We start from the raw sequence: 23627 nt of genomic DNA, 5'->3' as shown, positions 1-23627 counted from the left end.
TAGAAAGCCTGGCACGCATTAAAGGAGTAGCTAGCGGAGGCTGGATTTTCCTGGTTTTTACTCCTCTGCTCCTTCACCTTTCCTCCTCTGCCCCATATTGTTGTTCCCAGACTGTACTACTGCAAAATACAGCAGCACTGCTTTTGAAGAAAAAATATACTTTTTTTATTATAAGAAAAAGGGGTATGCATTCATACTACTTCTCCATCTGTCTCACTGCCCCGTAATATTTTTTGAGACAGTCATCCAAATGTAACTGTACTGGGAGTGCTAGAGGTCTCCTAGCTAAACAGGTTCCTATACCTTTCTTTAAAATTTGGTTGAAGACCCAAGTTATTGAACTACACTGCAGAAAAGGGCATAACTCCACTATTCGAGGTGTTTGGCGGCAGCAGCTGATCTGAGTGAAGCCACAGCACAGGCTGCCTTTTCTGCCCAGTGGCAGGAGCTGAGGTTAGTGACGTTTATACATGGAGAAGAGCTGCAGAAAAATGGACAGAAGTCAGAAGGATACCAGGCTTCATTTTCATTGTTTAAGAAATAACTGATTTTAATATACTACAGCTTGTATACAATGCCGATGTTTGAGAGAGAAAAGTGGTGCAAAGATTTGTATTACAGTTAACTTTCCATTTGCTGTGTGAAAGCTCACAGTTATTATCAGTCCATATAAAAACTAACACAATTCAGAAAGCACTAAGAAATTTCCAAATGTGCCTGTATGCTTCACATAAACCAGGGTGAACACCGGTAATGAAATTAATAACAACTAAAGTAAAAGGGGTAAAGCTGCTTTACTTACTCTTTCGATTTGTTAGCCTGTAGTTGAAATTCTTTGCACACTAATCATTTTTTTCCTTACTGTTTGAGTTGAAATGATAACTGAAAAAGCATCTGATAAGTGGGTAGGAGGTTTTACGCTCCCTCAACTCAGAACGATGCTGCCAGAACCCCTCCAGCAAATTACGCCGCCGCATAGCAATAACCTTGCGCTGGATACAACATTTGAGCTCAGTGAACATTACAGACTCCCTCCTTACCATCCCGGGGAGGCAAAGAGAAGGCTGAACCGAACCTGACTCCTGCTCGCCACACGAGCCAGTCAACGGCAGACGCTTCGCCCCGCTCACGCGCATACCTCCAACGGCCGCCGCTGCGCGCCTCGCGCCTCGCCAACGGCCGCGCGAGGCTGGGGCGGGGCAGCGGGAGCGGCGGCTGATTGGTTCCCGGCGGTGTGGGCGGTGCGTGCGGCTGGTAATGGCTAACGGCCAACGGGCAACGGCCAACGGCTGCCCCGGGTGGAGGGGGAGCGCGCTCGTGTGGTAGTGCTGCTTGGTCCTTCCTCCCCCCCGCCCCGGTGATCTCCTCTGGAAGCACCCTCGCGCTGTTAAGTGTGTGACTCATGCTGCGAGACTGTGCTTTTACACGCTAACAGAGCATGAACCGCTCAAAAGATCTTCCGTGCCTCCTGAGATTGTCAATGCGATGGAGTTCACTCRACGCTTAGTAAGTCCTGAAGTGTCACAGAAACATTTTCACTGCAGTTAATAAGCTGGTGAGACCAAAGTGAATTTCTGAGTGTTAGGTGAAACGGTAATTAACTGCCAGAGTCTCTCAGTGTATGGTATGCTGTTGGCTGCTCCATTCATGATTTACCTTGTCTGTTACAAACCATATTTTGTTCTGCTTTCATGCATAAATTGCCTGGTGTCATTGGTTGTCCTCTAAACTTGTTGTAAAGACATATTAAAAATGGCAGAGGAATCACCTTTCTGGTACAATGGCAGCACCTTTAAGAGGTGAAATATGCATAGACCTCAAATAACTCATTATTAAGAAAGGTCTCTTTGTTACTTGATGTAGGTCTCATTTAAAGTGCACTGTAACTGTATTCTTGTGGTATAGCATTTTGAGTTAATATGTAACAGTTGAATTGTCTAAAATCCCCCCCCCCCCAGTGCTTTGTTTAGAATATAGCAATTGCTGTGGTGTGAAAGGTTTATAAAATCAGCAGGACAAGTGTAAGAAGCTTTCAGTTACATAGATGAGTTGTGCTGTTTATTTTGATAGGTCTCTAAAAAGAAAGAGATTGAGAATTTTACTCTTAAGAAATGTTTGTGGAATCAGCAGGAGACAGCAGTTTTTAGAACTGTAGGAGAAGGTAGGGCAGTGCACTGACTTTGTGAAAACTGCTATTCTTTCAATTTTACTGACACCACAGTAACCTTTTACTGCTCACCATTGATTCTGAAGTCTGAAACAGTAATTTCTATGTAGTAAGTAGTTATGGCCCCATAGTTGTGACTCTCTTGACTCCACATTAAATATTGACGTAGAAAGGATTGCAGATGAACATCCGGTTTGAGGTAAGATGTTTTTTGTTATCTTGTATACAGTTTTATTGCAACATCTGAGTTTCATTCAAGGAGAAAAATGGGTCATCTACAGGATACAGGATACAGCAGGTAGACTAGAGAGGTAATATAGCCAGGCAGGTGTTTTTCCATTATGTTATGGTACTACATGTGCACCTTCTAAATAAACTAAAGAGGAGGGAGGACTGTGTATGCCATAGAACCTAGCCAAAATTAAGCAACACATCTTTAAAATTCAGCTAATTTTAGTGTATGAACTAGTACTGGGGATTGAGAAGGGCGGAGAGGTACATACTAGAAATGCTAACGTATGTGTGAACTGTTGCAGATGAAAAGAGATATAACTATCATAGGAAGCTAATCTCAACTTTGGATGGTGAGGGGAAAATTTAGGCTACCACAAAACAGTTACTGTAATGTATAAATTGCTGTAAATGTAATATCATCTCAATTAGGTATATATTTAAAACTAGTCAGCATTAAAAAATAATAATGCCCTATAGCAGCAAGAACGGAACTCCTAAGGACAGAAAAAATGATTTGTTGCAGTTACTCAGAATGAGTGAAAATTTCAAGAAGGAATAAATAAAAGGATTATGCAAATTGGCAGATTAAAAAAGTACAACATYACGTTTATTTAAAAAACAGTATTTCCAGTACTCTGGCTTGGTAAGAAAAACTTGGCGACATCAGTCAAACACACTGTGGAGTGGTTATGGTTCCCTGAATAGAATAGGATGTAAGACATGACCTAGGATGTAGAGGACACCTTCGTCACTGTCAGTTGTAGGACTGGAACTATGGTTCATTTATGACTTGTCGATACTAGCTATTCTTCCAGACAGTGCATCACCTTTAGTAATGTAGTAGTCTGTACAAGCATGGGAACCTCTACCTTCCTGAAATAAGGTAGAAAGAAGGCATAATACTTGAGAGGCACATTTTATTATGCATTTTCACATTGTAGATAATTTAGGGCTTGGACTAATCAGTAAGTATGTCTTAATTTCCAGATTACTAGAGTCCTTGAAAGGGACTTGCCATCTGTGCAGCATGGGAGTAGGGAGCAGAAGGGCAGCAGGGAGGAATAAGAGCATTGCTTCCTGTCCACTCCTGCTTGTGCCAGTGTTGCTTTGTCCCACATCTGCATAGGTGTAGAGGTCTCAGCATCAGCTGCGTCAGTCTGCTGATGTGCTTCTATTTGGACTGAATTACTTGCTAGTAAATGTAGCTGCTAATAAAATTATGGAACCATTTTTTGCAGATTAAGCCATTAAGCATCAGTTTTGTTTCTTAAATATATAACTAGAATATGCAGAAAGACTGTGAAAGTCTTGAAGAAATGAATAGTGTAGTACACTTTTAATGGCAATCAAGAGAATTGACACATGCTGGATATTTCAGCAAAGTACATTAATACTGAGTATTTAATACTATACAAGAATCACACATTTTTGAATTATGAAATCAGAAACAAAAATACAAAGGAAGATCTCTCAAAATAACCAAGTCAGATCTGCAATCRGTTTATCAAACAATGTGAATTACATTTTTAGTTCTGGTTTTAAGAGAACTTCTTCATGAAGTGCAATTTCAGGTATGAAATTGTAAGGAATATTACTATCATGCATGCAAGAGCCAGATGATTCTGCCATAGACCCCAACTGCTTGCATCAATGCCTTGTTTTTTCAAATAATCTTCTCCTGTACACCCCCTGCAGATAAATACAAGCAGATTTATAAAGGCAATCTGTTTTAGATATTTTGGAAGTTCCCTAGAAGTTGTAGCGTGAGTTCATATTTAAAACAGGCCAGGCAAACACTTGTGATAGGGTACTATTTTCATTTATAATTTTATTTTTCTTGTAGCTAGAATCAGCTTCTTTTAGGAAGATGAAATTAATTTTACAAGGCTGTATGATTGTCGTGTGTGTGGAGTTTTCAGTAAACAGAAAAGTGAAATGTATAATGACAGAAATATTTCTAAATAGTTATGAATACTACACTTGATAATAACTATGTAACATGTTCTTTGCAGACAGCATGCAAAAATCCGGTAAAGCGCTACTTTAAATGTAAAAACTCTTAATAGATTTTGCTGATGATGAATGAATATTTCACAAACAGACTAACACTCAAGGACTTTTTAGCTATTTGTGGAGGTATTAACTTTAATATAACAAAATACTTACAGTTGGCTTATCTCTTGACAACTATCATTGAGATTTATGGTACTACTGCTGTTGCAGAAGTTCAGACCTTTCAGTTCATTAATTTGTAAAGCCTTTTAAAATAAAAGAAACATAGAATAATAAAATATTAGAAGAATAATAAAAAACAGAAATTAGTAGTAAAGGAATGATAAATCAACAAGGTGAGATAATACAAACCAATTTATCCTAAAAATGTAATGGTATCACTGTTTATCATCTTGGACAAATCCACATTTTTTAACACAGAAGTATTGTTTGTTTTCTTCTAAGAGAAGAATGTATGCAGTCCCCGCAACTTAATGCATAAGTGTCTTTGTGCTTTTATGCCTCACCTAGATTAAATTGTTACTGCACGGGAATATCCAAGCCCAAATTTCTCTGTGAGATATCACCATAACTTAAACCTCATGATTTTTCTCCTATTTTTGATGGTTTACATATTGATGGCAAAGAGGAAAAAAAAACATTTTTTGTGATTGTTCTTTATTCCGTAGCATTTTGATCCAATTATGTTCTGATGGGCAAGAGAAGACAATAGTAATTTAACTTTGCGTGCCTCTCTCAAGTGAATTTTTTTCATGTTATGGAAATTAGCTTTTTTAATCAGCAGTAGGTGCTACTTGATTAGAAGCCTTTTGTCTTTCATGATATGACATGAAATTTGAAGGCTGCTATATCTAATTGACTTACCTTTTTCTCATTAATCCGTTAAAACTTGGAATTCTCATTATCATAAGTGAAGACATTCGTTTCTAACAAGTCTTTTTGAACTTTGTACACAGGAAAATATAGCACTTACTGTCATTCCGTATCGGGGTATGCTAAAATATTGGAGCCAGGACAGCCAGGACATGATGCTTGTTAGATTTACCAGCAACCCAGAGAAAATCTAGAGGCAGTGAAAACAGAGTAGAAAAGGTAGATAAAAGAATACATGCTGTTACATGTTTTAGCTTCTAGCTCTTGACTCTGCCTCTTCAGATGAAAAAAAGCAGACCTTTCTACAGGTAGAAACTCTTCCAGTGGAATAATGGGACAGAGGGAAGGGGAATGAGTGGAAGAACTTCTGTTATCAAGCTCTGTGTTGTACCCTTTGAAATCTTTTTCTCGCAATGAATAACGGGGAATGCTTTCGCTCTTGCATTCATTCTGGATGCTTCCTGTCTAGTGGGTGCCACATCTGTTCACATCAGCTGTCTGCTTTTACTATGTGGATTTTAGCTACATGGAGGTACTGGAGGTGTGCACTCTGTTTTGCTTGTGTGTGTTGAGGCACCTTTTAGACTTTTTGTTTGTTTTTTGCTTATGGCTCAATATTACCACATTGTTTCTTTCTGTGGTTTCTGTTTTCTCCCTGTAAGTGCTGACAGGGAACATGTCTAATAACTAGCTGAAGAGGATAGGTAAAGTAACGATCTTGAAATGCAGGGGACTACTGGGCATATTCTCAGCCAGCCATATTTGTCTTTGGCTAAAGGGGAGTTATCAGAATGTTGCTCTAAGCCACTTCTCTGCTTTCCAGACAGTGCTCAGGTTGCCAGTCACTGAGAATGAAGCAAAGGAACCACTGTCTTTCCCATTCACACCTAGACCCCCAGCCCCAAGTTCCTCAGAAGGACAAATCAGAATATAACATACTCAACCCCACAGTCTTTTTGCAGAATTCAGAACTCAGACTGGAGATGAACTCTGTAGCTGCTAGGTTTTCTGTCTAGAAAAATAAATAATGCTACTCACAATCATAAAAACAAATGCAATAGTCATGAGTAGGTTTGCCAAAGCGACCACACTCTGTCCTGTTGCAATGGCTAGCGCCATAGAAGTGGCTGTGTAGGACACCATCACAAGGGTAAACATCATTATAAAGAAGGCTTCTACTGTTGGTTTCAAACCTTAAAGATCAGAATAAGAAGGTTTTCAGTATGATTCTGCCAAAAGTTGTACCATAACCAAAAATAAATAGCACATCCTCCTTACATAATATGTTTATTTTGACAACATAGAATATGCCATTGAGATCCATGAGTGCAGAGAGACTTGTGATGCTTATGTATGCCCTGTCAGCAGTGGACAAGACGAATACGGAATATGTCTATAACTGCAGTAACAGCAGAGAGAATTTGCAGAGAAATAGGTAGAAGTTACAGTTGTACTCCCTATAGGTCAAGGTCAAGGATTCACCATGGTTTCAAGTTTTCTATCAAAAGAGCAACTTCTGCTGAGCCTCCATAAGTGGCAATTATACAGCATTTCACTAGTTTCCAACGGACAGCTCTCCTAATAGTGAGTGGACTTTGTAGGGCTATAGATTTGGTAGCAGCTCATCCCAGTTAAGTATTCTCACAAGAGCCTTTTGCTGATGCTGTTTCCTGTTCTTCAGGAAAGACAAGTCTGATCAGAGTAAATAGTGATTATTTTTTAATTTTGTTCGTACTTTCAAATTTTAGAGACATCACAAAAGGGTATTACTAGCTGAAACCTTATCCTAGGAAAATGGTCTGCCTGGAACATGTTTAGAGTWTGGTGTTTGAAGATGTTCTAGTGTTCTAGAAGTTGGCACTTGCACTTTACAAAGTCTTCTTATACACCAGAAGGAACAAGCTGATAGCAATTTCTTACTGATTCTATGATTCTATGAATTCACATCATACTGAGTAGTTGTAACAAAACTTGACCTTTGATAGGTATTCTTGCAAAACACACAAGAAGGAAAAAGTATTGTGTAAAAGTCACTGAAAGTTACAATAACCATAAACGAAATAGAATAAATCAAATCTATTTAGTGTGGATAATGACGCTGTTGTTTCCAGGGACAGTGGTGATGAGGCATTTCACAGATTCAGACAAGAATGCTTTAGACTTCAGAAGTGTATCTATTGTGTAAATTGCATAGTTTGCTAAAAGCAACAGAGACTTCCCTTCACCAAGCTCAGTAACTGATGCCACACTGATGAAGGAGTGGGAAGAAAAAATATATATATATTGCCCATACACACACACACACACACACACACACACACACACACACATATATATATATATATATATATATATATAGGTACATGTATAAAATGTGAGTGCATTGTTGATTTGATTTATTTCAGTGTTGTTCTTTGGGGAGGAGGGGGAACTTTGAGAGATAATACTTGCCTAACATGAAATAAGTTATACAAGTGAAGATGATACTTGGTAAAGTCCTTATGGGTATTAAATCAGCCATCAGCTTTGAAATGAAATATGCAGATGTTCTGTAGTACCCACTGATATATTCATGTCTGGAACACAGATATATGCATCATGTTACAAATCTAATCATTTTAAGAAAAGCAGTAAAATTATTTTCACTTAGCTAGCTTAAATTGAAAAGAAAAAAAAAGTGTTATTTTATGCCTAGAATGTAATGCAAATGTCCACCAAGATACCATAATAATGGTAGTATTTTCCTGTGCAAATGAACATGGATGGTTTTAATTTTCAGTACATTTTTGTATCATCAAAATAGAGGGAGTTAAGCTTAGTTTATTTTTCTTTTCTATATAGCATTATCTATACAGCTTTAAAGAATCCATTTAGACAGTATTTACTAACTTTGGTAACAAGTCACAAACTTATTAATCAATACTTAATTGAGTTTTCAGGGTTTTTTCCTACATATGTTAATAATTTCAAACTCAGAGCTGCTCTCAATTATAAATACTATTTTTGAGTGGATTTGCAAACAATTCACTTGCTAAGAATACATTTGCAGTGAGCAGTACCAATGAAAGAATTTGAAGTTCTGCATTGAACATACTTAAATGACAATTTGTTACTGCAAGAAGATAATCATCCAAATTGAACCTCTCTAACAGTAGACATTGTTAACTTTTCTGTATGTGTTACTTACATAAATATCTTCTTTTCCACAACAAAGAGTTCAATAGCTGAAATGCTGCTGAAACACTGGTTTGTGGTCAGAAAGAACAATGCACCAACTCTACAAAAAGTAAAACAGTAAGTTGTATGAACAATGTGATATATTCAGTAGCTTTTACAATATGGCATATATTGACCCAACCATAGCGTGTGGAGCTCAGCAGTATGTGAAATACCATGGAATTCCATGGGAATAGGCTTAGCTACACATCTGGGTCTGTAACAAGCTTGAAACTATGTACACCTAGTATTTGTTGCTAGAATGCAGCAATGTATGTCCTTTGATACAGGATTGAAAACAAACTGATTTTCCTTTTTTTTTTTTCATTTCCTTGTACTGGCCCTTATTCTAAAAATTCTCTTGTCTGAAGAAAACTATGAGGAACTGATTAAATAATGTCAAAAGCTGTTTTCACATTATCTGCTGAAGTTAAAGGCTTTGTTTTCACATTTTCATATCCAATTTAAAATCGGAGAACTTCCAATATGTAGAAGGACATATTAATCTCAAAGTCATTGAAATAGGCTTGACTTTAATTCCTAATTTGAAGAGGGGCATTTTTAAAGGGGTAGTGATAAAGGGCTTTCTTCTCAGCCTCAAAATTTTTCACTATCTTATCACCATAATGAGAGCACCATATCAAACCTTTGGCTATCCAGTACCTAAACTGGCTAACCTGTTTTGTAGACCAGTGTAGTCATCTTTAACTCCGAAGAAAATGGCACCTACAATAAGTCCCAGGAAAGCTGTAACACAGAGCTAAATTAAAAAAAAAAAAAAAAATTATCCTTGTTGCTTTTGGAGTTCAGAGCTTTCATAATTATTTTGAAATATTGAAATATTCAGACAGTCAGTACAGACTAACAGGAAATGTATTTAAGATGACTAGGTAAAAAGCAGTCCAAGTTGGGAAGGGAGTCAGTGGAAGGGTCAGCAACCTATAGCATTCTAAGATTTTGATTCATGCATCACAGTATCCTTGGAGAGAGATCTGAGAGACACAGTAGCTCCTGATTCCTGCCCTTGGCAGCAGCCAGCAACTTCTGCATCAAGCATAGGCAAGGTGCTAGAAAAAAATTTAGAAAGGAGGGAAACTCCAGGAGCTTCATTTGCTCCTTATAGCTCACTCTTCTGTGGTGGCACTGGCACTAGACATTCCTGGAGCAATATTACCATTCTTCCCTACCCTTGTGCCAAGCCAGATTTCTGATCTGAGAACTGTTCTGGGAGTGCACAGTGAACACTAGCACCAGTAACAGGAGGAGGAAGCTAACAGGGGTTGGGGAGGGAGGGGGTTAGAAAGAGGAAATAAAACCTCTGCACTGAGGTTAACCATTAAATCACCTCAGCCAAGTTTTGTTCCCCTCCATCCCTGTTTCATTCATTCTTGGATATCAATACTAAGTTAATCACTGACACATTGCAATGTTTCTCGCTCTACTAGTATGCTCTGCCATTCATACTCTTTGTGAAACTGGTGATTCACAATCTGCTGTCAGTAAGAAGTATATCCTCTAACTCTAGAGCTAACCATGGCTTTTCAGTGCAGCGTTTGCTGTGGGGTTTTCTCTGAACCTGCCTAAATGCTACTTTGAGCAGAATCAGGACGTACGTGTACTGATATTTGCAGTCTGTATCACAATTCGAATAGCAAACATAGCAGCAGCCTCAAGGTTATAATTTAAATGACTGAAGTCTATATATCACGAATTTTTAAGACTAAGTACAAATGACAAAAATCTCGGGGGGGGAACAGTATCAGGCAGTTCTGTCAGTTTTAAGCCTGAGCAATGCATGAGTCTTAACACCATAAACCTTTTGATCCATGGTAATGTATCACTAAGATCTTGCCGAAAGTACCAAATGTCAGGGATAATTCCAACCCTAAGCCAATTGTACTGGAAAGCAAGGATCATATCAAGACCAATTTGGAGCAGATTAACGAATAAGGCTTAATGAACTGTGTACCACTTAAAGAATGCATGTAAAATCCCTCCGTAATGAGGGTGAGCAGATAGAAAAGATGGTGAGAAAAAAGTCAGGACCATTAACCTTGGGGTATTATAAGATCCTTAAGTGTATAATTCTTGTCACAAGGTCAAGCTTTTACAAAGCAATTATTACGGATTTCCATAATATCAACATACAGACACACACATATACTCAAAGCCTTTTAACTTCAGGGATTCTGCACTCCTTTCCTCTCCATGCTGGCCATTTTGTTCATTCATCACATAAATCTTGATATGGAAAACTTGTAACACTGAAATGGAACTGATTTTTCTGTTGGCTTCTCCAAAGTTGCTCAAAATTCCAGTGGGAGTTTTGCTATTGTTAAGATGACAGAATTTGGCCCATGAATTAGAGATTCCCAAGGATTAGTCATTCTTCAGAAGAAATCAGCTAGGCATTCTTTATTTTTAAAGGCAATGTGTAGCTTTAAAGAAATTCAGTCACTGTGTTGATTCTTCTAAGAAAGCAGTGCTAACAGGGCCAATCATGTATAACGTGCTCATCTTCCTTAACAAATGTTAGAACCTATTGTGTTTTCCCTGACATCCTTTTCAGAACGTATCATAATCATTATCAACAGTCACGTGATAAAATGATATGCACATTGCAAGACTGTGCAAATATCTCTATATTTGGGTCAACTACCAGCACTTAATTGTGTGCTGAAGTTTAAATGTACAAGTGTGGTCTGTTAACTTTCCTTCATGAGAAAGATTTGAGGCCTAATGCCACAATACAAAGCCTGGACAATTAGATGAGAGGTGTTCCTGAGTAAATGTGTGAAACTACTTGCACAATAATCTACTGACTATGAGTGGGGAGGGAGGAAGGAACACAGGAGCAGAATACACTGCTGAAAAAGACCTTGGCTCCTGAGATATTTAAGTAGTAAAAAAAACTAAGCAGTCTGTCGTGCTGCTCAGCTGGGACCTTCCAAGACCATTTCTAATGAATAAGATTTTCAGACCATTAACTCTCTTAGTTCAGATGCTAATTTTAGTCAAATATCAAGAGGCAAAACTGTCCCCAGTGGCTTATCTAATATAGAAGTGGAGTAAACTCAACATACAGCACAAACTGATGGACATAGTGTTACCTGAGCTATGGAGGCTTGAGGGTTTCCGATCAGGTTTTTAAATGTGCGTCTGGACACCCATTTCAGCTGATGCCAGAAGGAATTGGCATATGTAATTTGTCTGAAAACTGCTTTTGTTTTCTTTTTATTTCTCAAAGAAATATTCTCTAGTATTGCTTTTGTTTCTTGGTAGTAAGTAGAGTTGGAGTATTGTTCTGCTAACTTCTCTGCCAAAGTTTTACCACGATCAATGTGTTCTTCAGTGTCCTCTGCTGAAAAGATAAATATTTGACTGCTTACTGAATCCACAGGAATATTCTTTAGGAGTTAGGCTGAAAGAGTTACGTGAGAGTTATTAACGAATGAGAAGAATTATTATGTATATTTAGTTCAAATGTTTTATTACACTCAGTCTCATAGCATGTGTTTCAAAAGACTCTGTAAATAAGAGCAAAACTCAACAGAAATTCTGTGTTTGTCTGTGCAACCTATCCATAGACAGCAGCTTTATGGCAGACTGCATTGGCAAATTTTTGTGTGCCAATGAAGTCTGGTTTGTTAGTCTAGAGGATAATTTTGGCTGTACCACAGCTTTAGGGAAGCATCAGGAGAAAAGATGCTGCTGCACTTGTCTCCTGTCTCTATTCCTATTCCCAGCCTGATCAGAGGTGGGAAATGGTGATTCCGTAGTAGATGAGCCATTTCATTATGTAAAATATATAAAGCATAGCTAAATCATATTATGTCCCTAACCAAAATAATTGTCCTGATATATCATTTGTGCTTATGTTGGCATTTAGTTGATTTGCCTTAAGGAGGAAGGAAACTCACTCTGTGCTGAGTCGCAATAAAACAATTTCTTAAATCCCCAGATATGTATACTCAACACAGAAAGCTTCCTTCATTTTTAACATCTAGTAATTTGATCATGACACAAAAATATAAGGACTGGATAGCAGTGATGGATTACTAAATAGCTAATTATGTGAAGTAAACTATTCTAGTAAGCTACATAGTTAGGAATATTTTATGTAACAAGGATGTATGTAAATTCAGTATTAATTTCAGGTTATCCTAACTGTTTTCCATAAACAAATGGCAAAGGTTTAGGATTTTTTAAATTTTATTTTATCCCTAAAATAACAGTATTTTTTTGGTAAAGCAGGTGGTACAAACTTGCCTTTCATGGATCAGCAATAGATATTACTTGCATGCATACAAATAACTCTTTAATGTACATAAGTACAACACAGTTATTTGTGTGCGACACCTGTAAGTGATCTTTCTGTGTTGCACTGGATGCATCCTGGGAAAATGTGTGTTGCAAGAATTTAAATCATCACTGTGATTCATACCTGAGTTAGCTTCATCTGTCTTGCTTATTGCCACCGCAGTTGAGTCTCCATTAATGATGTCCAGAAAAAAATCAGCAGGGTTGTTGTATGCCTCACACTCATAACCTGTAGTGACAGCATTACAAGTCCTGAGCAACTGCTCTGTGGGTGGCAGAGTGCTTTGCACAGCATCGGAACCTGGCTGTCGTGACACAAACGTGCCATTATTCCCACTGACTAGCCTGCATCATAAGCATTTCAGGCTTCCCAAAGTCAGAGCCTACCCAGGTGATTAGCAATACTGTCAGCTGTCTTCTCAACAAAAGCAAGGTGACAATATGCCCTTCTGAAATGTACCTAATTAAAATGCACCTACTAGTAGTTGCTTAGAAGTCAGCCAAATCGTTCAAAAACACATCAAGGTCAAGAGATGGAACACCAAGAGAAAAGCTTAGCTTGTTAAAATCTCAGCCTTGCTAATACACACTATATTCAATTCTGGTCAAGTGCTGTTGGCATACTTTCAAGTTACTGCCTACTAAACATCTTCCTCTCAGTTGTTACTATTGTGACCGGTGTTACCCATGAAGGCTTACCGACAGATTTGAAGTACTCAATGGCATTCTGAGCTGGCCCATGGTACAGCATCCTCCCTGCAGCCAACAGTGTGAGGTTATCAAACAGTCGGAATATGGAGTACCGAGGCTGGTGAATGGAGAAGATGATTGTTTTTCCTTGTTTTGACATCCTGGATGTAAAAGTAAAGAATAACAGAGATGCTAGCTTTACAAGTCCTTTCGGAATTTAGATAGAGAATTTCCAAGTTCAGTTAAGGCTTACATTGCACAATGYAGTGTAAGGGGAAGGAAGGGGGGAAAGGAAAAAAAAATGCAGACCAGATATTTAGGTCATATTTATAATGTCTGTGTGAAAAAGAAAGTCTATTATAGCTGTGAATCTTTTTGGAGATTCACAAATCTCGAGCAAATTTCAAAAAGGTTGAATTCAAAACCTGGGTAGGTTTTCAAACAGAGGCTCTGGAGAGAGGTATTTAAGCCCCTTCTGATTGTATGAAATGCAAAATGATATAAAATACTTGAAAGTAGAGGGTGGGTTGTACTTGTTTCCCCAAAGATAGTCCTGAGATTTTGTGATGGGGAAAAAGCTAGTTGTGTGTTAACTACCCTCAGTATTAAAATCCATCACTTTACCAGATTGTAACAGGCACTTTAATCACTTTTTTGTCRTCTACAATGGGGATGACTGTAAGCAACAACCCAGCTATCACTCACAAATTACAGTCCTGGTGTGCATTTACTTCTAGCAAGGCACTTTGCATACTACTGTGAGTAGCTGCTTTGGAGTAAGAGATGTCCTTTATATGTATGTCCATTCAGCCTTTTCATACAGCTATGTGCCCATACAATCTTGGTTCACTGGTAAACAGTTAGATATCTGATTTCCCTGTTTGCTCAGCTGGTTTTGAGGCAAACACCTTTTCAGGAGCAGCAGGACAGCATTAGCAGTACTGGCATCAAGTCCAGTAGTTGGCTCATCCAAAAACAAGATGGCAGGATCTGTAATGAGCTCCATCCCAATATTCGTCCTTTTCCTCTCTCCTCCAGACACACCACGGATGAACTGGGTGCCAACCTGACACAAAACAAGAAACTTGTGTCATTTGATCTGATATCACAGTATCAAAGTGAACAGCATCCTACTAACATGTAAGCAAGTTAGAACAGTTCTGAGAAATTTTTACCCCACTCTCAGATACGGTTGTAGGTGTTACCTCATGGTGGCTGTGCTGCACATCAGGCTATTCCTTACCATTAAATATCACCTGAGATACTCACTTTTTTCCAACCACTGACTACCTTTCCTCTTCCCCATAGTGTAATAGTAATGGAGGTATCAGCACAGAGTCTGTAAGGGTAGATAGATTTTATGTATGTGGGTTTTATGTATCCCTGTGCTACTAAAAGTCTTATTTAATTCTATCTACATTATGTACCTGCCACATTGAGCCATGTAATTGTTTAAATACATCATTTCATATTTGTTCACGATTTAAGCAGCATGTTTACATGCCATTACCTTGGAATCTGCCACTTTGTTCAATCCTAGTTCCTTGATGAGCTGGTTAACTCGTTCATTTTTTTCCTGTTCCTTCACTGACTTGGGCAAACGAAGTGCTGCTGAGAACTGCAAATTTTCTCTTACAGTCAAGGTTCCCATCACCACATCATCCTTCCAAAACAAAAAGCAGATACGTGGTGTTCATTTTACCGTTTCTATTTCTTACTTTTAGAGCTGCTTCTATGTGTGTTTTATGTTGTCTTTGCATGCAGAGGGACAGTAGCAATTGCTAAAAACATGTTGTAAGATGAAGCTTTAACACCTAAATGTCATTTCTATTTACCTTTATCTATAAGGCAAAGCTATATAGGAACATCCTCTGTCACACATGATATCAAAATGCATAAACAGAACTACTTCAGTGTATTCTTACCGCTTTCATTTTTTTTGGAGGTGTGGAGTAGGACACTGAAGGGCTAAAGGGAGCTAAAGAGCAGGTACAGTTCAGGTTGTTATCTCAATGTGTTTGTTGATCCAGCCTCAGCTGACTGCAGATAAAAGCAGGAAGAAGAGAAGAGAGAAAGTAGGGTGAAGGTTTTCTGAGCTGATTTCAGCCAAGGAGGAAGGAGGATAGATATTTCAGGTACTAGCTGCTCATCTCTTATGAAGGGAATCTCTCTTGCAATATACAAGTTTAGAGAGATATGCTTGTTTTGAGAAACTACTTTTCTATAATGTGCTGACCATACTTTATAAGGGGTTTACACAAATGTGTCTCTTTAGGTCTTCATAAACTACAAGCACACTGCTGAGCATGGGCTTTTGGGAAGGGAGATAAATGTAAAGGATGTTGTTTCCTTAGTTTTATCATTCATGTTTTGCTCTCCCCTAACTCACTTTGGCCAGAGAAGATTTGCTCAGAGCAAGAGTTAGTTAGATGATCTCTAGGCAAGCTGAGACATGCTGTATCTTATCAGAAAGCATTAGACCTGGAAAATACTCTCTGCATACGGATAGCCTGCCACTGTTTCCACAAATGAAGAATAAGGAGATGGTTTTGCTAACAAGAGAAAGTATCCAAAGCAGCCTCTCCAGTGTATTGTGGGATATTAAGGATAGAGATCCAAATGCAAAACAAAATTTCTTTCCCTATGAAGGAAGATGTGTAGAGAGTTGCTACTGCGCAGGCCTTGATTCTTTGATAAAGGCAAGTTACTTGGAACACTGCAACAGTAGTAATCTCCTGCAACTGCAGTCAGAAGGGGATAGTAAAAGCCACAAAGATACTAAATATCTTACCTGTACTACATATCCAGAGGTACATTTAAAGTTGGCAGGCTGAGGAGCTCCATTTATCAAAACATCTCCAGAAAGCCCATGAGGATCTTTCCTTGCAGCCAAAATATCAAGCAGACTAGAAGAAAAGCCAGTCACTTTATAAAATCAGCCTGTAAGAGTTGAGGTCCCTGAACACCAAACCCAGTGCATGAAATAAACAGATACATGAAAACATTCCACATTAAAAATCTGCTATTTAAAAAAACTCCAGCAACTTTCAAGGGCACAGTTTCTTCTATCCTCATCTCCTAAGGAAATGAGATTGTTGCCATTTCCTAGCACCTTTATGTATCTGTGCCTCTGTCATTTGTCTCCTTACGATCTTTGAACTTGTTGGCCATTTTTGGACAAATCAGATTATTGCAAGTCTTGCAATTGAAAGCAGTCTTGCAAGGTGTGAAAAAAAATCCAGTAATAGAAAAGGAGGATGCCATTAATGCCTTATGGACATAGTGTAAGCTCAACTATTAGACATTAGTGAGTAAATTTCCTTTTGCAGATGCATCTTTGAGTATCAAGTAAAGCACAGATTCTGTTTGAAGCTTTTCCTGTGATGAGACATTGTTGAACTTTTTTTTTATGAGTATTTGCACCACAGCCTTTGCTAACTCAATTAAGAATTAGCGATTGTGATAGACATGCTTTGGAAACCAGACTTTCTTTGCTCTTTTACTCCCTTCATTATTCCTTTAATAATATAAGCTTTCTGATTTATGTAGATTGATACATAAAGATAGCTTATCAGTAAACTATTTACTAAAAAACAAAATTAATTATTTGCCATTTAAGCTAATTGTTTTTTGAATTAAAGCATTTCTCAGAAATTAGTAAGATTTGCACAGATATAAATGAGACCAAATTCTGGCCCTGTAAGTCTTATTCATTACTTCTAAATATGTACAGGGTAATTTTCTCTTTGGCATAATTTCTTTGTATAGCAAAAAGAATACTTACGAAGATTTACCACTGCCAGTGGGTCCCAAAATTGCATTCAGTCCTGGTCTCATAATACCACTGTAAGACAAAATTGATGTTTTATTTTGTTTTTTTTCTTTTACTGTTGTGTCTGGTAGGCTAATTTAAATTATTTGGAGAACTACCTTAGGCATTCCATTCCTTTTGGAAGTAATAAATCTGACTGATGACAAACAGTAATTGCTGAACTCCACCATAATTTTTATCCTTAACTCAAGGAGAAATAATCATCATATAACAAAAAACAACCAGAAAATTGTAATAAAAAATAGCAAAACCTGTATGGTTGCTTTTTCCCTGATGTGTCTGAGGACATGAAGCAGCACATACCTGCTTTAAACACATTCAGTTGGGGAATTTTATTCTCTTAGCAGCTTACTAGAGACAGAACATACCATGGACTTGTCTGTATTTAAAAAAGCTGGGCTTAGTTTTTCTGAACCTGATTTTAAAGAATAAATTCAAAAGTTAGATGGAAGTGGCTAGTAAGTATTTATTTGGGAAACAGCCATTTTGTGTTATAAAGAACGAGACAAATATATGGAAATACTGCTGCCATTTCTTTTGTTTGCTGGAACACTTGAAGGCACCACTGATAATTCTCCTCACTTGCCCCTAAAGTTTGCACTCAACAAGCATTTGTAGTGCTACATATATAATAAGAATTGTAGTGTAAAGCCTAATAAGAATTAGGCTGTACATACAGATGCCTGTCTGTATGTTACGGTACTAGGTAACTGTAGTAACTAGGTTACTGTAGTAACATGCTGACCATACAAAAGTAGAGATCACTGCCTAAACAGTTATTGTTGAATGCAATATAAATAGTTGCTTGTGCAGGGCATCAGCAGGCTTCCAGCCAAAGGAAAGCAAAAAGAGCCCATTAAGTTATGGGTGATGGAGCCTAGGTACCTCAACTGAAGAAAATTAGCACTGAATTACAGAGAGCTAGAAAATTGGCAGAAGGGCTTGGAATTTGGAAATGGCAGAAAATTGAAAGTCTTTTATCCATCATTGCTTCCTGTTTATTTTAACTGTTTTTTTGTCATGTTACTTGCTTTTGACCAAGAAGCCACAACTTTTTTTTTTACTAAGCTTAGCAAGCCAAAGGTAGAAATGATTGAGGCAGTAAATTCCATTCATTTAACCTCAGTAATGTGCCAATCTCTAGAATGTTTTTTTAACAAAGTAGATCACATCATACTGATTTGATAGCTTTCTTTAATAAGATAGCTGATTTTCTGTAGAGCCTAAATGCAGCTCTTCAGTTATGGATTAGGCACCATAAAAAACCTGGGACCATGTGCAAAGAAACTAGAAAGGGAGAATCCAACCCTCGTAGGCCAGGTTATGGCACAAAAGTAAAAACATCTGAATAGATTTCAAGAAAGAAATGTTTATACATGTGTATCTGCACAATTTAGAAATTTACTGTTCTCTGAGCTCCATACAATTTTTTTTTATTTATCTTTAAATGAAGCTCTCAAGACTATAATAATTTTCCCTGGAGTCAAGCTAATCTAGCCCAGAACTCTTGTGCACAACTTTGAGAAGCCACATAACTAAATAGCTTATTTTAAACTTAAAGAACATTCCATCGAACCATATATGAATATTGCTTGCTAATAATGTCTGAGCTAGCATCAGAAAAGTATTTGACTTTGAAACTCTTCAACAAAACACATTTTAAAAGTCACTGAAATTACAAATTATCCTGAAATGTTTTCAGCACTGTTTAATGTTGATCAGGGATGAATTGTAGAATACTTTATAAATTCTCAAGGCCACTGAAACATGAGCTATCAAAGTGGATTCTGAAGATGACCAGCTACTAAGTTGAGCCCAGTGGTTCATACATTGTCACTGTCTTGGTGACAAAGCATTTTCTAGCTCTTTAAGATGACCCCAAAGCACATTATTGTATTCAGGTGCCTTGCATGACTTTAGAGAACGTAAAAAAAAAAAAAAAGGCATCCAGGTTGAGTCTAGGAAATGATACATGCTAATGATCAATAAGAATTCCACTAAATTTACCTGTTTTGATAGTAGTACTGTCATTCAAGACACCTGCAAGCTTTTTTAAAAAAACCATGCAGCTTCCTATTGTAAAAAAAAAAAAAATCACATGATCCATGATCCTTTTCAAGTACTCATGTTTGAAAAGCATTCGAAGGTCATTATTAGATTCCATGTGAACCACATTAAAATAGTCATGGTCTAATTATTAATAATCAATACATGAACCTACCACTTATGAGAGGAATTCTGTGTGAACTCTGTTTGGTGCAGGAAATGTCAAATACATTTAATACTGTCTTTCTGAATAGCTATGAGATAAAACCTTCACTCCTGGATGCATAAAGCAATGCAGTGTGTAATTACAATAGGTAAAAAGTTAAAAGACAGGTTATGGCTACAGAAAACAAAATGTTTGTGTAGTCTCCAAACATGTAGATTATTCTAGTCTATATTGCAGCAAATCTGTTTTTTATGTTGGTGTGAGTTTTGTAAGAGAAAGGCATGCAGGAGAGTATCTATTGTGTCATATCAAAGTCCCTCATGTAATATTTTGGGCACTAGAAACAGTGGTATCTTTCTAATTGGGATAATACAGAGATTACCTAGTTTTCACTGCCAGCTTGAAACATCAGACTGTTAGTTTAATTCTATGTTCCTGTGTAGAAATTTTATAAAAACTTGACATTAGCTTGCTGTTCATGTGGCATACCTGAGAGTGTTTTAGCTGGGAAACTGGCTAAAACTGTAATTATTTCTTAGCTTTGCTACCTGGAGGGTATATATTGGGGAATTTAGATTAGATTAGATGATGCTCTTTCTGAAGCTTTTCTTTGATGCAGAAATTTGTGTATGTACTTGAAGAGAATTTATGCAGTGTAAAAAGAGAGCTTACTTTCTTTTATTGTTTTTTTTTAATCATCTGAGACTGTCACATTTTAAGATCCCATGATTAGATGTGAAAGCTGGTACATACCATGACAATTTTGGGGTACTGTTAAGTTTGGTTCCTTGTGGGATTTTACTTCTTAAAGGCAGCCTGACAGAATGTGGCTTTAGGGGAAGAGGGCTTCTTCAGTATTTCAGTTTTTATAAGATACAAATTATTGAGATTGAAGAGTGAAAAGTTTGATATGGCTCCCATTTAGAGTTGACGGAAGTAAATAAAGCAAAGAATGATAAGGAGAAAGTAGAAAAAGGTGGCATTTCAATATTTCTCATGGTTTACGAACTCGTGGATATGAATGACATTCTGAAGCAATAGCTTAACCAAAGAAAGGTTATACTTTTTCCACAGCATGCATAGCTAGGTGGAAAGCATTACTGTGAAATTTTTGGATCCCAGAAACAAACACACAAAAAACACAGACTAATTCACGGAAAAGAAGTTCAGTGAGGGTTCTTAAATGCAATAATGCAAATATATCCTTTGGCTTCAGAAGTCCATGGATCTAACCAGAAAAAGTGTGGGCATAGTCAGAGAAGAGTTGCTGGCATGTTTGCTCTTTCCCTGAACTCTGGTACTGCTTGTTATCAGCCATCTGAGCCCAGTACAACTCTTCTCATGGTTCAGTGACACGTGACACAGGAGGCTTGGTTTTTCTTTCCTTCACTCTCCCAGACTTTCTGAAACATATTTGTTTCTCCTGTAATTTCTTAATGTGGGAACTTCTGGTTCCACAGTTTATTCCTCCTGAAATTTCTTATCTCTCTTAGAGAGATAATGTGTGTTAAATGTTAGTTTAGTACAACAAGCTAAAAGGTACATCTTCCTCTCACACCATTGCAAAGGACTAATACAAGCCAATGGAGTTAGGATGATGTACACAGATCGCTCAAGCAGAATAGTAAAGATTTTAATAGTCCACGTTTAGAAGGTATAGAAACTGCAAACGGTAAAATAAATTGTATGGGCAAAAAGCAGGGCAGACAGCTATAGAAAACGGCTATTCTTTGAGGTAGAAATTGGAGCTAGGGAACTGAGCCACGGGTAACTGGGAAAAGCATGTTGTACAAGTACTTGCCACTCAGTTTAATTAACTGTGAATAGGCAAACCTTATGCACAGATTATGGAACAAGGGGCATATAACGGCATGAGTCTTAAATAGCAGTAATGCAAAATGTTGTGCAAAAAAAAAACAAAAAAAAAAACAAAACAAAACAAAAAAACTTTACAAACACTCAAAGTTAATTATATTACTACTTTAAACATTATAAATTACCCCCTTCAAACGTAACCTTCTGAAAGACTGCCTTTTTAATGAATTCTTTCACTGAAATCTCTAGTAGATTTTTAAAGGTCATCATAGGTTGTAATGTAGCCTGAATTGAGTTTACAAGAATGGAGCATCCCAGAACATTTGCTGCACTCTGTCCTCACTCCTTGTGGTATGTACGTTTTTACTTCACTTATAGCATGAGTGAATGATATAAGATGACTTCACATGTAAGAAGTTTCATGGGACCAGTACAATCAATATTCTATGGCCAAGAAAAGGTATCAGTTACTTTGACTTTTCAGACCCTTAGGAAACTGGTTTATTTGTGCATATTCCATTTTTCACTATAGCACCCAGTGGTGTTCAATGGCATGACCGTGCCATTTTCCAGACCTGCCCTGTGAAACTTGCACTGGTCTTTCCTGTCCCTCCGAGATAAAAGGAAAGGAGACACAAATATCCAGGACAGGATGTTTGTTTCTCAGTTAAACACCACGTCACAGTGGGACACTGGCCAGGTAGTGTAAATCAACGTGACAAACTTGTATGCCATTGTACTGCAGCAGCCAATATGCTGTCCGGGAGCTGGGAGAAATGAGGTTTAGCATTGCAAGCTTTGTGTCTCAGCTGTAACAACTGTGGACCACTGAGGCCTTGCCAGAATCTTATAACACACGTAAGAAGAGCCTTATAGTAATCTGGCAGCTAATGTGCAGCAACTGTATATATATATTTTTTCTGAATGTTGACCAAATTCTGTACATTGCTCTTAGTGGCTCAGTGACTTCAGTAGGCTTAGTTGTCAAGAACAGAAATATAACACATATACTCTAAAGAGAAGTCTAAATACATACTTGATATCTCTCAAAACCTCTTTATCCACTGTTTTTTTACAGCACAGGAACCCACTCTTCATCTCCACATGGTAGCAGACGTTGTGGAAAGTTAATATGCTCCCTCCTCTGCTGGCAAGGTCYAGAGAGGACAGCTGTCTGCTAGGGTTGCCATTTGTGCTAGAGTCCGACATCTGAATACATACATGTGATTGGCCTTGTGCCATTTTTCCTCTATAAATGAAAAATAGGAAGCAAAGAAAATGTGAGATTAGTATCGAGAAAGACATATCTTAATGCAGTGCAGCAACGTTTGTGTAAATGCTCTACAGGAAGTCTAGTGTTCTGCYTGAATAGTTTCACAAAGTCCTTTCCCTTCATCCATGCACACTGCTTCGTGTGTCCTCTTTGCAGTGGCCTAGAAAATGAAGAAGCCTCATATGGAGAATACCGGGAAAAGAAAGAACTATAGGACACTCAGGAAATGCCATCATTAAGGTTGCTTATGGAATCTTAATTCAGGCCCTTTACCGTGTGTGTGTTGAGATATATATTATCTAGTGGCACAATCTCATGCTGCAGTTYTCGCAAATTGCTCACTTTGGTCAGAACACTGTGCAAAATTCAGATAGAGAAGTCTTCCTGTAACATTCAAATGGCATTTTTAAGGCAGTAGAGCCAAAGCTGTCTTAAGAGCCCATGAGGCTCTGAGTAGGCAGGCAGAGAGCTCGTGTCTTGTGTTGAGTGCCTGGCCCCTCATCCAACTGTATGTGCTGTGGGACCACCACCTGTGTATGGGAGGTATCTGGTTGCCCCATAGTTCAGGCACGGGACTTGCGGTGGGCCTTGCAGATGTCCCTCTTGGCCTCTTTCAGACAAAGAGTTTGGGTCCTGTAGACTCAAACCTTAAGAGGACACTGAACGGATCTGGAGCTGGGTCTGCCATGTTGCTTTACTGCTCGTGTTGTATTAGGGAGTTAGAAGGGTCTCATCCCATTCTGTTCTACAGTTGCAAGCAAGCAGGTGCCTTTTGCAGTGGGTTTTATCTTGACATTATACTCTATCTGGAGAGCTGCCATTGAGAGAGAAGTTTTGTAAATGAACTTTACAAGCTTTTTTGAAATCACRGATACAACAGGTGACTCTCTGAAAGATCAATTCAGAATTTGTGAGAGCCAAAAGGACTTGGCTTTTTTACATTTTATCGTTTGGTCAGCCTTCTTTACGGTTTTGAACGTGC

General features: G+C 37.9%; 1 protein-coding gene across 1 annotated transcript; it reads right to left on the bottom strand.

Moving 5' to 3' along the window:
* Positions 1 to 3939: 3939 nt before the first annotated feature.
* ABCG2 (ATP binding cassette subfamily G member 2 (JR blood group)) lies at positions 3940 to 22617 on the bottom strand. The gene is made up of 15 exons (XM_085306321.1): positions 22409 to 22617; positions 17298 to 17357; positions 16305 to 16419; positions 15024 to 15176; positions 14422 to 14579; positions 13523 to 13674; positions 12948 to 13052; positions 11614 to 11864; positions 9181 to 9263; positions 8475 to 8564; positions 7739 to 7863; positions 6326 to 6480; positions 5388 to 5477; positions 4568 to 4659; positions 3940 to 4090 (listed from the first exon to the last, which is right to left on the bottom strand). The coding sequence occupies exons 1-15, from the start codon at positions 22612 to 22614 to the stop codon at positions 3940 to 3942; spliced, it is 1986 nt and encodes a 661-aa protein (XP_085162447.1). The 5' UTR covers positions 22615 to 22617.
* Positions 22618 to 23627: the final 1010 nt, after the last annotated feature.

This window comes from Rhea americana, unplaced genomic scaffold (assembly GCF_003343005.1).
Source record: "Rhea americana isolate MKP2758 unplaced genomic scaffold, rheAme1 scaffold_237, whole genome shotgun sequence".
Taxonomy (NCBI): Eukaryota; Metazoa; Chordata; class Aves; order Rheiformes; family Rheidae; genus Rhea; species Rhea americana.
Note: the sequence above shows the minus strand (reverse complement) of the source record. Positions and strands in the feature narration are given on the sequence as shown.